This window comes from Squalius cephalus (assembly GCF_949319135.1).
Source record: "Squalius cephalus genome assembly, chromosome: 5".
Lineage (NCBI taxonomy): Eukaryota > Metazoa > Chordata > Actinopteri > Cypriniformes > Leuciscidae > Squalius > Squalius cephalus.
In genome coordinates, this window is record NC_137126.1 from 37594808 (window position 1) to 37608112 (window position 13305).

The following is a 13305-nucleotide window of genomic DNA, read 5'->3' on the forward strand; positions in this document are numbered from 1 at the left end:
CACATGATCCTTCAGAAATCATTCTAATATGCTGATTTGGGGCTAAAAAAAATATATTATTATTATCAATGTTGAAACTTTTTTTTTCTTAATATTGTGGAAACTGTGATACAATACTATTCAAAAACATTTAGAAAGTCATTCAGATGGTAGGGTCAGAATTTGGCATAAATAACATGAAAGCATGGATGACATGGATAACATGAAAGCCTTGTATCAATGGTTCAGGCTGCTGGTGGTGGTGTAATGGTTTCTGGGATATTTTCTTGGTACACTTTAGACCTCTAGACTCTTAGTATATGCATCGTTTAAATGCCACAGTCATCATTGTTTGCAGACCATGTCCATCCCTTTATGACCACATTTACCCATCTTCTGATTGCTACTTCCAGCAGGATAACACACCATGTGACAAAGATCATCTCAAACTGGTTTCTTGAAGATGACAAAGAGTTCACTATTCTCAAATGGCCTCCACAGTCACCAGATCTCAATCCATTAGAGCACCTTTGTGATGTGGTGGAACGAGAGATTTGCATGATGGATGTGCAGCCGACAAATCTCCAGCAAATGCATGATGCTTTCATGTTAACATGAACCAAAATCTCTGAGGAATGTTTCCAGCACCTTGTTGAATATGTGCCACAAAAATGAAAGCAGTTCCAAAGACAAAAGGGGGTCCATCCTAGATTCCCGGGACTGCATGCAGGGTTTACCTATAAGTGAGTGAGTATATATATATATATATATATATATATATATATATATATATATATATATATATATATATATATATATATATATATATCGCCTATATATACATTCAAAAACAATATTCTCTTTGAGGTCATGTAGGAGGCCAAACATCTCATTTTGCTCAAACCATATTCAAATAGACACAAAAGATGTAGGAAGGCATTTAAAAAAAGGTTCAGATTAGTGAAACAAGTGTTTGTGAAAGGTCAAGCTTTGGACATTAGGTCTCGCTCACATACACACACATACGCAGACACTGCATGACCGGCGGTGCCACTCGTGGTTAGTGATATCATTATGGCAGTTTTGCATGGGAGGGATTAGGGCTTTCTTGCTAATGGAGAGTGACAGTGGCTCCTTGCTGCCGAAGCACACTGCCCCAGAACATTCGGAGGTGGGGTGCGCTAGGGGGGTATTCACCCCCACATCGACAGTGTGTTGTGCGTCATTCCAACTCTTTTTACTTACTCTTGTTTGCCTGGGAATCATTTGTGCGTTCATGATCATTACATAAATCAAACACAGTAATCAGTAAATTAAAAAAATAAAGAGAAAAATAAGAGAAAAAAACATGGTTAAATGGACAATTCTTTGGAGGATTAAATATATATTTTAATTATTAACTTATTAAAAATCTAAATTATTCTATACATTATCAGTAACGCACTACAGAAATCATATTATCTGAGCAGGTAAAATGAGCACATACTGCTTTTTGTGTTAGTTTTTGATTTACAGAAAATCTCTATTACGATGTATTGTTTTTGAGGATCTGCTCAGGTCTTTTCTGTCTGTGTTTGGCTACAGGCTTTGACTTTGAGGATTATGAGGTCTCCATAGGGAACAGTCTTCTTGGGATGAACTGTTGGGGGAGGGGCTTCCATATGAGTGTTTTCTGGTCCACTAAGCATCAGATACATGGATGCACTGACCCACTCTGAATCTCTTGGCTGCTGGTATTTACTGATTATTGACAACTGCTGACTACATTCTGCCTCTCTATCAAGTTTAGTACAGGTTTATTGGCATAAATATTGAAAAACAGTATTAAAAAATCTAGAGGAATATTTTAGTTTAAATAAAGAATTAATGTAAAAAAAAATATATGTTCATACATTTTAATGCTATAACACATCATCTTTAAATATTTAAGACTTTATTTAATAAAAAAAAATTTCTATATTTTCAATGTATAATCCTCAGGTTAAAGAAAATTCTTGTTTTAAATTCAGTTAAGTCACAGTGCCTCCTTCTCTCTTGCCATCAACTTAACCTAATCAAACTTACTGAATAAATGTGAATTGAATTATGAGTAACTTCATTATGAGGCTCTACCATTCAAAATTTTGGGGTCTGTAAGAATGTTTGATGTTTTTGTCATAGTCCCTTATGCTCACCAAGGCTGCATTTATTTGATGAAAAATACAGCAAATAGTAATATTGTGAAATGTTGTTACGATTTAAAATAACTTTTCTATTTTAATGTATTTTAGAATGTAATTTATTGCTATGATGATGATGATTTAGAAAGTTAAGAAAAAACAATCTTTTAAAGCATTATCAATGTATTTACTGTCACTTTTGATCAATTTAATGTATCCTTGTTGAAAAACCTATTAAAACCTTATGATACCCCCACTCTTAAACATTTATAGGCCTACCAGCTGACATACAACACATTCAACATTAGATTCTTCAGGTCAAAGCTGGAAATGAGGAACAAGAAGACACAATTATGAATACATTAGTTGAGAGCTGCACTCCTAACAACTCAGCATTAACATTAAGATGTACGCTTTTCGATCTCTTCCCACTCCGCAATAAATTCCGTTAAATGGGTATCTTTCGCTTTCGCATTTTGCTTAAGTGGGCATCTTAACGATGAACGGGTTAATAGCATTACAAGCTAATGTCAGGGAGGTAAAAGGGCCCTTATTGGAGTGTGTGCGTATGCCAGAGTGTACTGGGGGCAGCGGCGTGTTTCCTGGAGGAGCTGGATGATGCCATTAGGATTGGGAAAATGAGCTCAGATCACTTAATTAGCAGTAAATAAGTGCTTAGCTGAGCCAGGAAATCCAGTCAGGGTCAGAGGCTTTTCAAAGACTTGATTTGAGTTCAGATTTGACATCTGCCACCCTAAACAGCTCTGCTGAGATGAGACAGGGGAATTCTGATAGCAGGCATATTATTCAGTTCATATTCTGTGTACTTAAACATTGCTTTTTTACATCCCTAAAAATTTGTTGGGATGTTCCAAATTTGATCTGAGATTTAGTTATAAATGGCAAACAGATACATTGCTCTCTGAATACAGTGCAGTGTTGTTTGTTCACAAAACCTATAATAACCTAATAATAATAATAGGCCTTTCAAATGTCAGCCATATAATCCAATGACATAAAAACTGGTAAAGGGGACAGAAAAGGGCTGAATTATTTTCCTCCAAGTAGAAATTGTTGTTGAAATGCACAAGAAATTCCCTGGTCTTTACATGATAAACTGTTTTGCCCTAAAGAACTTTCCAGTCATTCCTGTGAAGACAAATTCTCTCTCTCTCTCTCTCTCTCTGTTTCCCTGCAACAACTCGAACTCTTACATGAGGTGTGAAACTACACCTCTAAGGCACAGAAACACACACATGTTGGGTTTGCATGTTTTATGGGAACTTTCCATAGACGTAATGATTTTTATATTGTACAAGATCCCCCAACCCTCACCATACCCCTAAATCTCCCCAGCACAGAAAACGTCTGCAGTTTTACATGCTGAAAAAACATCGCTTAATATGATTTATAGAATGTTTTTAAGATGATTTAAGATGTTTTCCTCATGGGGGGCCAAAAATGCCCCCCCCCCCACCCACACACTGCTGTTGTCATACATGCATGCAAACATACACATTCAAAACATCAAAATCTATGAATGAAGTACATTTCAAGACATAGGCTCTAGATTAAACACAAAATACATGGTTGTGGATTACCATTTTATTTCAGCCCCATATTCAAACAAGTTTCAGAAAACACCTTCACGAAACACGGAAACTCTACATTTTCTGGGTAGATCACTCTCAATGAATTTAAAAAACGCTTTACAAATAAATATCAGCAAACACAAATTGTGAACTCAAAATCAATAAATAGTTCATCATTATAAATAATTGGAACATGAATTTCACAACATTAAAAACTCTTTTAAATTACCCTATTTCACTAATGAAATTCTTATTGCATGTTGTGTCTATAAATAAATGTCCAGCTGATGCCCCTCCTCTCTGTCTCTCTTGCCTTGGGCCATGGCAGGATTGGTAACATCACTGCTCCCTTAACGGACTGTGACACGTGCAGTACCCAGCATTCCCTTTTTTCTTCATTATAGAGTTAGAATAAACAAAATAAAGGACCCCCATCTGAAGCTAGCACATGAGCGTGTTCAAGTGGATATTTAAGAGTCTTTTGCATTTGGGTTTGTTAGTGCTTGTACATCAGCATTTCCCAAGTGAAATAGTAAAAGAGAGGATTCTCTCTAAATCTTCACAAATACTGGCCACAGTGAAACAACCCACCTCCTTAACTTTTTTTTCTTTTTTATTTCCTGGTGTAGATGTAGCTTGATGATTTTTTTTCTGCGGTAATGGTAACAGAGATTCACACATCTTTACTAGAAGAGATATTTGATGAGATACAAAGGTACACAAAATCTCACACACATCACTGAAGATGCAAGGGACATGCAAACGTCCATCACTGTGTTCGGGATAAGAGGAAATTAAATGTTTTTTTTTTTTTCAGTATTAAATGAAAATTTCTCATTTTTATCCTGAAATCCCATTAGTTTCCACTTGCTCCACAGTGAATGTGAACATGAAAAACTTTGTCAATATATATATATATATATATATATATATATATATATATTGACAAAGTTTTTCATATATATATATATATATATATATATTAGGGCTGTCAAACGATTAATCGCGATTAATCGCATCCAAAATAAAAGTTTGTTTTTACATAATATATGTGTGTGTACGGTGTATAATTATTTTCTATATATAAATACACACACATGCATATATATATTTAAGAAATATTTGCATGTATATACTGTGTATATATATTTATATTATATATAATTTATATTATATATAAATATTTTATATATAAATAACACATTTTTCTTAAATATATATGCATGTGTGTGTATTTATATATAGAAAATAATTATACTCCATACACACACATATATTATGTAAACACAAACTTTTATTTTGGATGCGATTAATCGCGATTAATCGTTTGACAGCCCTAATATATATATATATATATATATATATATATATATATATATACTGTATATATATATATATATATATATATATATATATATATATATACTGTATATATATATATATATATATATATATATACACTGTATATATATGCATGCTATAATACTCTGTTTGGTTATAATTGGAAACTTTATTTTTAATTAATTAATTTTATTTTTACTTAAGCTAATGACAAATCATGAGAAAGTATTAAATATTATAAAACAGTATATATAAAATATATACAAATATGTATATCAATAAATTAAATAATTGCTTGCTACTACACTGCAGATAATGTTAATTTTGATGTCAAATTTTATTGTTATTATTCATTTTGGTGAAATAGCAGAACTGTAAAATGTACCATTTTTAATCTGCCAGACCTGATTCCCAACAACATAGAATCTGTGGAGCAAAACAGATGCAAATGTGTGATTTCAGGATGTTATGAGCAAGTTATCACAATTATTCACAGACTTTTCCCCCCTTTTACACAAACAAACACACACACACACACACACACACACACACACATACACACACTTGCTCAACTGCCCCCACACCAGCTGTTTGGTTGTTGGTTTTGGCTGAATGATCGACTGCAAGCATAAAGCGATAAATCAGTCATCATGCAGTGTGACTGGACACCCACCTCACAGGTGTATTGTGGATACAGTTCCTGAGAGAGGTCAGTGGTGGGACCAAAAGTCCCACCCATTTCTTTAGCAGAAGAAAAGCTCTGGTAAGTTGTACTGTCTGTATAAGACGCCCACCTGAGGTCCTCCATGCCCCCCTGAGAGCTTCCGTACATGCAAGGCTGGTGCTGTGCGGTGTCCATACTGCAGGGCGAGAGCTGGTAGGTGAAGAGCTGGTAGGTGGGGTCATGAGCGCGTGGGGCTTCAGTGAGGGTGTGATCACCTGCAGAGAAAAAAAAACCCTGATTCAATCATTTCAGTAAAGACATGGCAAATAAGAGCTGAAATGTGCATTTCTGCTTTAAAAGAGTAGTTCATTGTTTTGGGTTTATATAGTTGGTTGCTGCTAGCTTAGGAGACGGCCACTGACCTTTTGAATTAATAATAACATGCATCCAGGATGGCAAAAAAAGTTTACCGAGTGCTCTCTGCTGCATACAGAATAGAGTCTAGACAGCAAAAATGAAAAGGACAATAAAATAAAATATTTAGGAGCTCAATTACACTGTAAGTAAAATAAATAATAAAAATATATATTTTTATCTAAAATACTTTTATCTGAAGTAATATGTTTTGCATAATAATTTAATATGGCTCAAAATTAGATCAATTTAGTGCAGAAATTAGCACATTGCATTCCCCGATTCAAACCTCAACTCACAAGCAATATCGTGGCTTCGTGAACATTTTTGGCTGACTCATTAAAAATAACCTGTTTGAATCAGACATCACAGCACAGGCTGTTTTTATTCTTTTTTTTTTGCGTGCAGAAAATAAATGTTTTCTCATTTCAAAGGCTAACGTAGGAAGTTACATTCATTCATTTACACCTAACAAATCATAACAGTCGTAACATTTTATAATGGTTACTTTTAGCTTGCTTAGTTGGGGACACTTAATATTCAGTAATATTATTGACTTGACTGTACTGACTCTATCGGACGAGAACTGAACTGAGCTGGATTTTCTCCAGAACTGCTTTATAGATGAATTGAATTCATACCATAATTGATGAACTTTACACTTATTGAACCGAACTGAATCAACACTGAACTTATTTGACCTGGATGGTGACTGTTTGCTATTTGCTATCTTTTTCCTGTTAACCAGTGTAAAGCAGCAGTGTAAAACAATCTGTATTGTACAAAGCGCTAAATAAAGAGGACTTGAGTTTTCTGAAAAGAGAAAATGATGTAGGCCTACCTGAACATTGTTTAAAAAAAAACACAAAAATTCCGAAGCAACACAAGAACGTACAAAATAAAAGTACAAATAATAAATAATAAGTATAAGTAACAAATAATAAGTACAAATCTACAAATTTATAAAATCAAATTATGACATATTAAATGAGTAAAGTTTAAAGTCATTTAGAGAGGTATAAGGCACTCATCTTTTTAAGCTGCTAAAATCATTTATTGGAGCCACTATAACAAAACTACATTTGAGTAAATAAAACTTACCTTTAGTCAAAATATTATAACACAAAAATACAAACTCTTTGTTTTGGACTATACCTGAAGTGTCGGAGCAGGTGTAGCCTGGACTGGGTTTTTGTGTCACAGTGTATTCTGACCGAGAGAGACAGTCAGGAGAGGGTGGAGCTACACGCTGCCTTGCAGTACTACGTGGTACAAGTGGATACTCCTTACTGTGGAAAAAAAAAGGCATCAGACACACTGATTCCTCCAGCAGAGACCAAAGACAATATTTGAGAAAATGATGATTAGAGGAAAAACTCAAAAGGATATTTCCAGGATATATCCAAGTGAATTATGGTACTTTTAGGGGAGGAGTCACAAAACACTGGCACTAGGGTTGATAGATCAGGGTGTTAAAAGAGAGAGAGCAGTCTCATGATTTGCATTGGCATGGTGGGGCGGCGAGGGTAAGGGATATCATTTGCACAGTACTGATCGTTTCTAATTAAATTTCTAAGCTAAGAGACAATTACAGTAGCTAAAAATCTTCTCTATACCCCCTTTCCAATCTGACCCATTCCTCTTTCTCTCTGTTTTCTCTCTCTCTCTCTCAAAAACGCATTTATTCAGACACACACACATTAGCCCTTCAGTGACCTTTCTGTGTGACAGTGTGTTGTGCCGCTCTGCTCTTAATATTGTTACACTATAAATATCCCTCTCTTGTGTGTCACATTCAATAGTGTCAACATTCAACAGAAAGCTTTGACTTTTGTTCCCAAACCCTGCTAGTTAAAGTACACCATATTCTCTGTGTGTCTGAGACAACAACATGCGACACACAATGACATGCAGGCACACACATACAAGAAAACTGAAAGAAAGAAAAAATACAGAACATTAATGATTCATCATTACTCGCTTCACCAACTGTTATGGTGCTGACATGATCTACTAAAGTAAAATATGTTTGTGTGTGGACATGCATACGTATTGATATGTTTAAAATATGTGCGCTCCACCTTGGCGTACGGGACATGCGATGCAATTCGACGTCGTCATTTCCACGGAAACCTTTAGCGAATGGATTATTCTCAATCTTCAGCTGAGTGATCTGAAAATAAAAGAGGATTTAAGATGAACACTTTATGCAAATCTGTCCATTTATTTACGATCATAGGACTCCTGCTGCTTACTGTGTGGTTCTGGTAGGAAGTTACAGCGATGAAAGTCGTCTCAGGAAAGGAGTGTGTGCAGAAACTTGTGTTGCTGGAGCCAAAGCTGTTCCTCTCGTCTGCCTTCACGATGTGCAGGCGAGGTTGGTATTTATGCATGGAATTTAAAATGATCTGCAGCAAATAACAGGAAGAGATTTCCTGGTTAACCCACTGGTTAAGAAACTGAGATGTAAACCTGTGGGGAGCAAATGAAAGAACCAATTCAATCTGATTGACATCATTACTTACATGTCCGAAAGGGTCCAGGTGGTTGTTGGTGAGTTTGAGTTTCTGGAAAGAGACGAGCTGTCTCATCCAATGAGCTCCTGAAGCCGGTGAGTCTGGGTGCACATACAGTCGGCCTGGAATCGCCGGCTCAGCTTTACCACTGATGGACCTGCAGAGGAGATAGGAACGGGTTAGTCAACATTAAAGAAGATGAGGACTTTCTGTCTGCTCCACAACTCTAAGATAAAAGTTCAGGGTGCAAAATGAGCTTCTGTCTCAGAGCATCTCTGTGTGGATCCTCCACTCACTGAACAATACAACCTAACCAAAGCTCATAATTATATGAGTCATGCATCATTTCACAACAACAACACAGTTCATTTTCTATTCAGTCATATTTACACTACGCATTCCTTTCTCTTTGCATTCCCCCCACGCATTGATTTAGCTAAATCTCTCATTTTCATTCAGTCATGCTCAACAGCTCAATGCCCTACAGTAAATAAAATGCTCACCACTCTGAAATTTTTTTTAATAAAATGCCCATTTAATATTGTTGTAAAAGAATGAATCATCTAACATCATAAAAAGGTTGACCCTTCTATTCATTTATGAATATTAATATTACAAATGACATAAATTAAAATGTATGAATTTCACTGTAGTTCTTACCATTTGTTATCTGCAAATTTATACCGATGCTCGTCGGCTGAAATAATGTCCATCAGTAAGATATATTTTGCTTTGGGATTTAGGCCTGTTACCTTCACTTTGTAGCTGGGAAACATTCGTCTGTAAAAGATTAATGATGCATTATAGAGAGCTAACAACAATTAATAATAATAATACATAAATGCATGCATGCATACATACATACAACAATAATGTTACAATGGAGTATTTTCTTGATTGTCTCTGAGCACTGGAACATTTTCCTGATCCATGAAGTCATTGCATGTAAAGAAAGAGCTTTTTCTTTTTGCAATAATGCAATCATTTTAATGAGCTGCAGATTTATGTCGCTAATGAGAGTCCCTGAAACTATCACATATATTTAAAGACATTATTTGTTTATCAATTTCAATTTTATTCAATGTGGCACACTCTTATTAAAAAGGGAATGGATTTTTTTGGAAATAAATCAAACCAAATATTTTCTGGCATCCATCCAGCATGTTTGAATATGATGACAAAGTTTGATGACAAAGTGTCACTCACCGGCCAGCTTTGGTAATGATCATCTCTGTAGAGACATCATGAAATTTCGCCCACAGATCTCTCTCGTGCAAATAAACTTTGATTCCCTCCATACCCTGCATCGACGAGGAAAAAAAAGGGGGGAAATGGAAATTACAGCTGATTTATTTATTTATTTATTCTGTCTGAATATGTTGACAAATAAAAATAATAAATATTAAAACATAATAATAATAATAATAATAATATATTATTTAAATAAAAGAAAGCGATTCCTGTCTGGTAATACATTTTTACGTTTTTTTTTTAACCATACAGTGTTTTGTTTTTTTGTGTGTTTTTTTTAAATTAGCCCATACGATAATTGTGAAATAATAATATCGAATTTGAAAGCAAAATAAAAAGATATGCGTGTAAATTTTGAAGACACCCAACAACAAACGATCTAAATACACTACGTACTAAATCCACGTAATATAAATAGGCCTAATACACTCATGTAATGAATGTGATGCTACAAAAATGTCTATTTGTTTTGTAAACATTATTTATTCCCTTTTAGCTGTATCCGCGGAGTGAATATCATACGTGCAATAAACAATTTCCACTTAAAATAAACAACAATACCACCACCAATAATAATAATAATAATAATCACAAAATGTACCAAAAAAAAAAAAAAAAATGTGACAGCAGAATTATTGCCTTGCATACTCGGGGAGGCTGCACGTGCAGTCATGGCTGACCTGTTGGGAAGGCTGAGTTTGCAGTGGCGGCGACCCGGTTTTGCTCCGACCATGATGTCCGGAATCTTTATCGTTCTCGAATTCCATCGCTGGAGAATCGCCGCCGGAACACGATTGTAGAGATCCGAACTCTAAATCCGCCATATCCCCGTTTGAGGTTAACTACGGCGAACTAAAAGATGCGCAATGGAAAATGGTAAAAAATAAAATAAAAAAAATAATCAGCAGGTGATCTCCATATGTTAATTACAAATAAACAAACAAATAAATAAATCCACACAAACTCACAATGTTCTTTAAAAAATGCGTTCAAAACAGCCGATTTCTTAAAATTCGTGTGAAATGTGATTAAGTAGGCTACTGATTTAGCCTTGATAAAAAAAAAAAAAAAAGTTTCGGGTTTTCAGTTTGCGTTCGATGATAAATCTGTAGGCTAGAATTTTAGGACAGAATAAGAGCGACGTTTTTTGGCTGAAAATGTAAAACGTTTAACGTTAGCTATAAATAATATTATGTAGCTATACCGACTGTTGGAAAATCTCGATTTGCAGGCTGCTTTATAGAAAAAAAATTATCTTCATTTATTTCTATCCGAAGAAATACTTAGCTACATTTATTTTCTCTTTAACCTTTATTTTTCTCGCGCATAGGCATAGGCATATTTGGATTTTTGATGTCTCTTACCTCATCGTTATAAGGAGCTTTTCGTTGGTGAATTAATTCCGAAACAGATTTAAAATTCGTCCCCACTGATTTGTTAGGCAGTTTCTCCAATAGGCATTTTTATCTCCGTGAAAACAAATGAGAATGTTGGCAAAAGCGTTTAGAACGTTTTGATTTTGGGGTTTCTCTTCTCAGACACCTATGCAAGCTCTGTCCCTTCTTCTGTCGTGTCTCTCCATCTGATTTCTCGGTCTCCCATTAGCGGGATGCCTTCTATGTCGTCACACCTTTTTCATTCATACACTCGACACGCCATGTCCAAACTCACACACGGCGACAAAATAAACACCACATTTCGCGAACTCCTATCCGTGATATATCTGCTTGTTCCTATATGTGCTTCCAAAATACAACTAAAAAATTAAGCCTAAAAAGCGTAAGAAGAGAAATTTACTATACTCACATTTATGGTGCAGAATTTATGCTCAGGGTGCAAATTGTGCGGTAAAAAAGCGGCGCTTGTCAGTCAACATCACTGCGCGCGACGGTTGCGCGCGCTGCGGGGTTAAAAGTTTAGGAGGTCGAAAGGAGGTAAGCGAGCGCTCTGTCCTCTCTCTCTCTCTCTCTCTCTCTCTCTCTCTCTCTCTCTCTCTCTGTGCGAATCCGCTTGTTTTTGTTTGTTGGTGATAGAAAACAAAATTCCCCTCAATGATAACTTTGGAAATATTATTTAATCTATTTAATGAGTGTGTCCAAGCACGCGCGTTCTCTGTCACTCGTGCACATTTCTAAACAGGCTTCCATAAATAAGACAAGTGGATGATAACAGGATAGCTTGCACTACTGAGCCCGAGCCGTGGGAACATTGCTCGTTAAGATAAGACACTACCCCGCAATCGTGCGGCCGGCGAGATAACGACAGGACACACCACGGAGAGCGCGAGTTTGACGCCGATCGAGCTTGTGACTTGTCGGTATTTGGATTAGGCTCTGTTTAACGTTGACAAACAAGATAATTTGGCAAATCGGTTTTCCTTACAATTACTTCATTACTGATGATGACTATTATTTTCATTTTTGTTTCTGCTGAGAGTGACAGGTGAATATAAATCTCATATCGGTTGCTGTGGTGGGCTGTCAGCAAGAATGGGCCTGACATGATCTGTAAACCAGACCTCGAACCACTTTTCATATTTTATTGATAATAAATTCATATAGGTCATGATTCATATAGGGAAATATTTCCAAACATATCAGTAGACAGATAGGCAACACAGGCAATATGCAGTAGCTGATATTGTCAACTGATATTGTCGTGTAGGCCTATAGCCTATATGCGCCACCTAGTGCACTTGCGTATAAGTCTACTTCTGTTTATAAACGTCTAGTGTGCACTGCTTTTAGAGCTCCATGTTGTCAACGGAAATGACGCTTAAATATCCAATTAAATATTTATGTTCAAATAGCCTAACTGTCTACAACCATTCTCCTCAGACGCAGGTTGAGACACAGTTATTAATTACGAAAAAGAGGAAAAAGGAAAATACATAGTTGTGTAGCGCAAATGCCTTCCAGGCTATGAAAACGCTTTCTTTATCAAAGGACTCAACATTCAAAGGTAGCGTACGACTAGCACGGACAACGTGTTAGCTAAAATATAGTGTTTATTTATTTATTTATTATTATTATTGCAAATTGAGAGATACATACATTAACAGTGATAAGAGAAAAAAAAAAAATATATATATATAATAAAACAAGGAGGGGATACGGACATCATCCTTCGGATGAGACGTTAAACCGAGGTCCTGACTCTCTGTGGTCATTAAAAATCCCAGGATGTCCTTCGAAAAAGAGTAGGAGTGTAACCCCGGCATCCTGGCCAAATTTGCCCCTTGGCCTCTGTCCATCATGGCCTCCTAATCATCCCCATATACTGATTGGCTTCATCACTGTCTCCTCTCCACCAGTAAGCTGGTGTGTGGTGGGCGTTCTGGCGCAATATGGCTGCCGTCGCATCATCCAGATGGATGCTGCACATTGGTG

At 35.9% G+C, this 13305-nt stretch overlaps 1 protein-coding gene across 6 annotated transcripts; it reads right to left on the minus strand.

The window, feature by feature from the left end:
- Positions 1 to 5371: 5371 nt before the first annotated feature.
- Positions 5372 to 12007, minus strand: tbx5b (T-box transcription factor 5b). Of its 6 annotated transcripts, none has more exons than XM_079872629.1 (10): positions 11723 to 12007; positions 10597 to 10768; positions 9872 to 9966; positions 9326 to 9445; positions 8675 to 8822; positions 8405 to 8557; positions 8231 to 8322; positions 7305 to 7438; positions 5866 to 6010; positions 5372 to 5497 (listed from the first exon to the last, which is right to left on the minus strand). In XM_079872629.1, exons 2-10 carry the CDS (start codon positions 10738 to 10740, stop codon positions 5422 to 5424), a joined length of 1107 nt encoding a protein of 368 aa, XP_079728755.1. In that variant the 5' UTR covers positions 10741 to 10768; positions 11723 to 12007; the 3' UTR covers positions 5372 to 5421. The 6 variants fall into 6 exon arrangements, with proteins under 6 accessions (XP_079728755.1, XP_079728756.1, XP_079728751.1 ...); XM_079872630.1 differs by lacking the exon at positions 11723 to 12007 and adding an exon at positions 11281 to 11516; XM_079872625.1 differs by lacking the exon at positions 5372 to 5497 and having other exon boundaries at positions 5600 to 6010.
- Between the last annotated feature and the right edge of the window lie 1298 nt (positions 12008 to 13305).

What these genes read in the sequence shown, in the direction of transcription:
- tbx5b (XM_079872625.1), bottom strand. Translation starts at nt 10,740, where the DNA reads ATGGCGGATTTAGAGTTCGGATCTCTACAATCGTGTTCCGGCGGCGAT. An exon ending in AAACTCAGCCTTCCCAACAG is followed by an intron (nt 9,967 to 10,596) that starts GTCAGCCATGAC and finishes TCGTCGATGCAG; the next exon opens with GGTATGGAGGGAATCAAAGT. An exon ending in ATCATTACCAAAGCTGGCCG is followed by an intron (nt 9,446 to 9,871) that starts GTGAGTGACACT and finishes AATCTTTTACAG; the next exon opens with ACGAATGTTTCCCAGCTACA.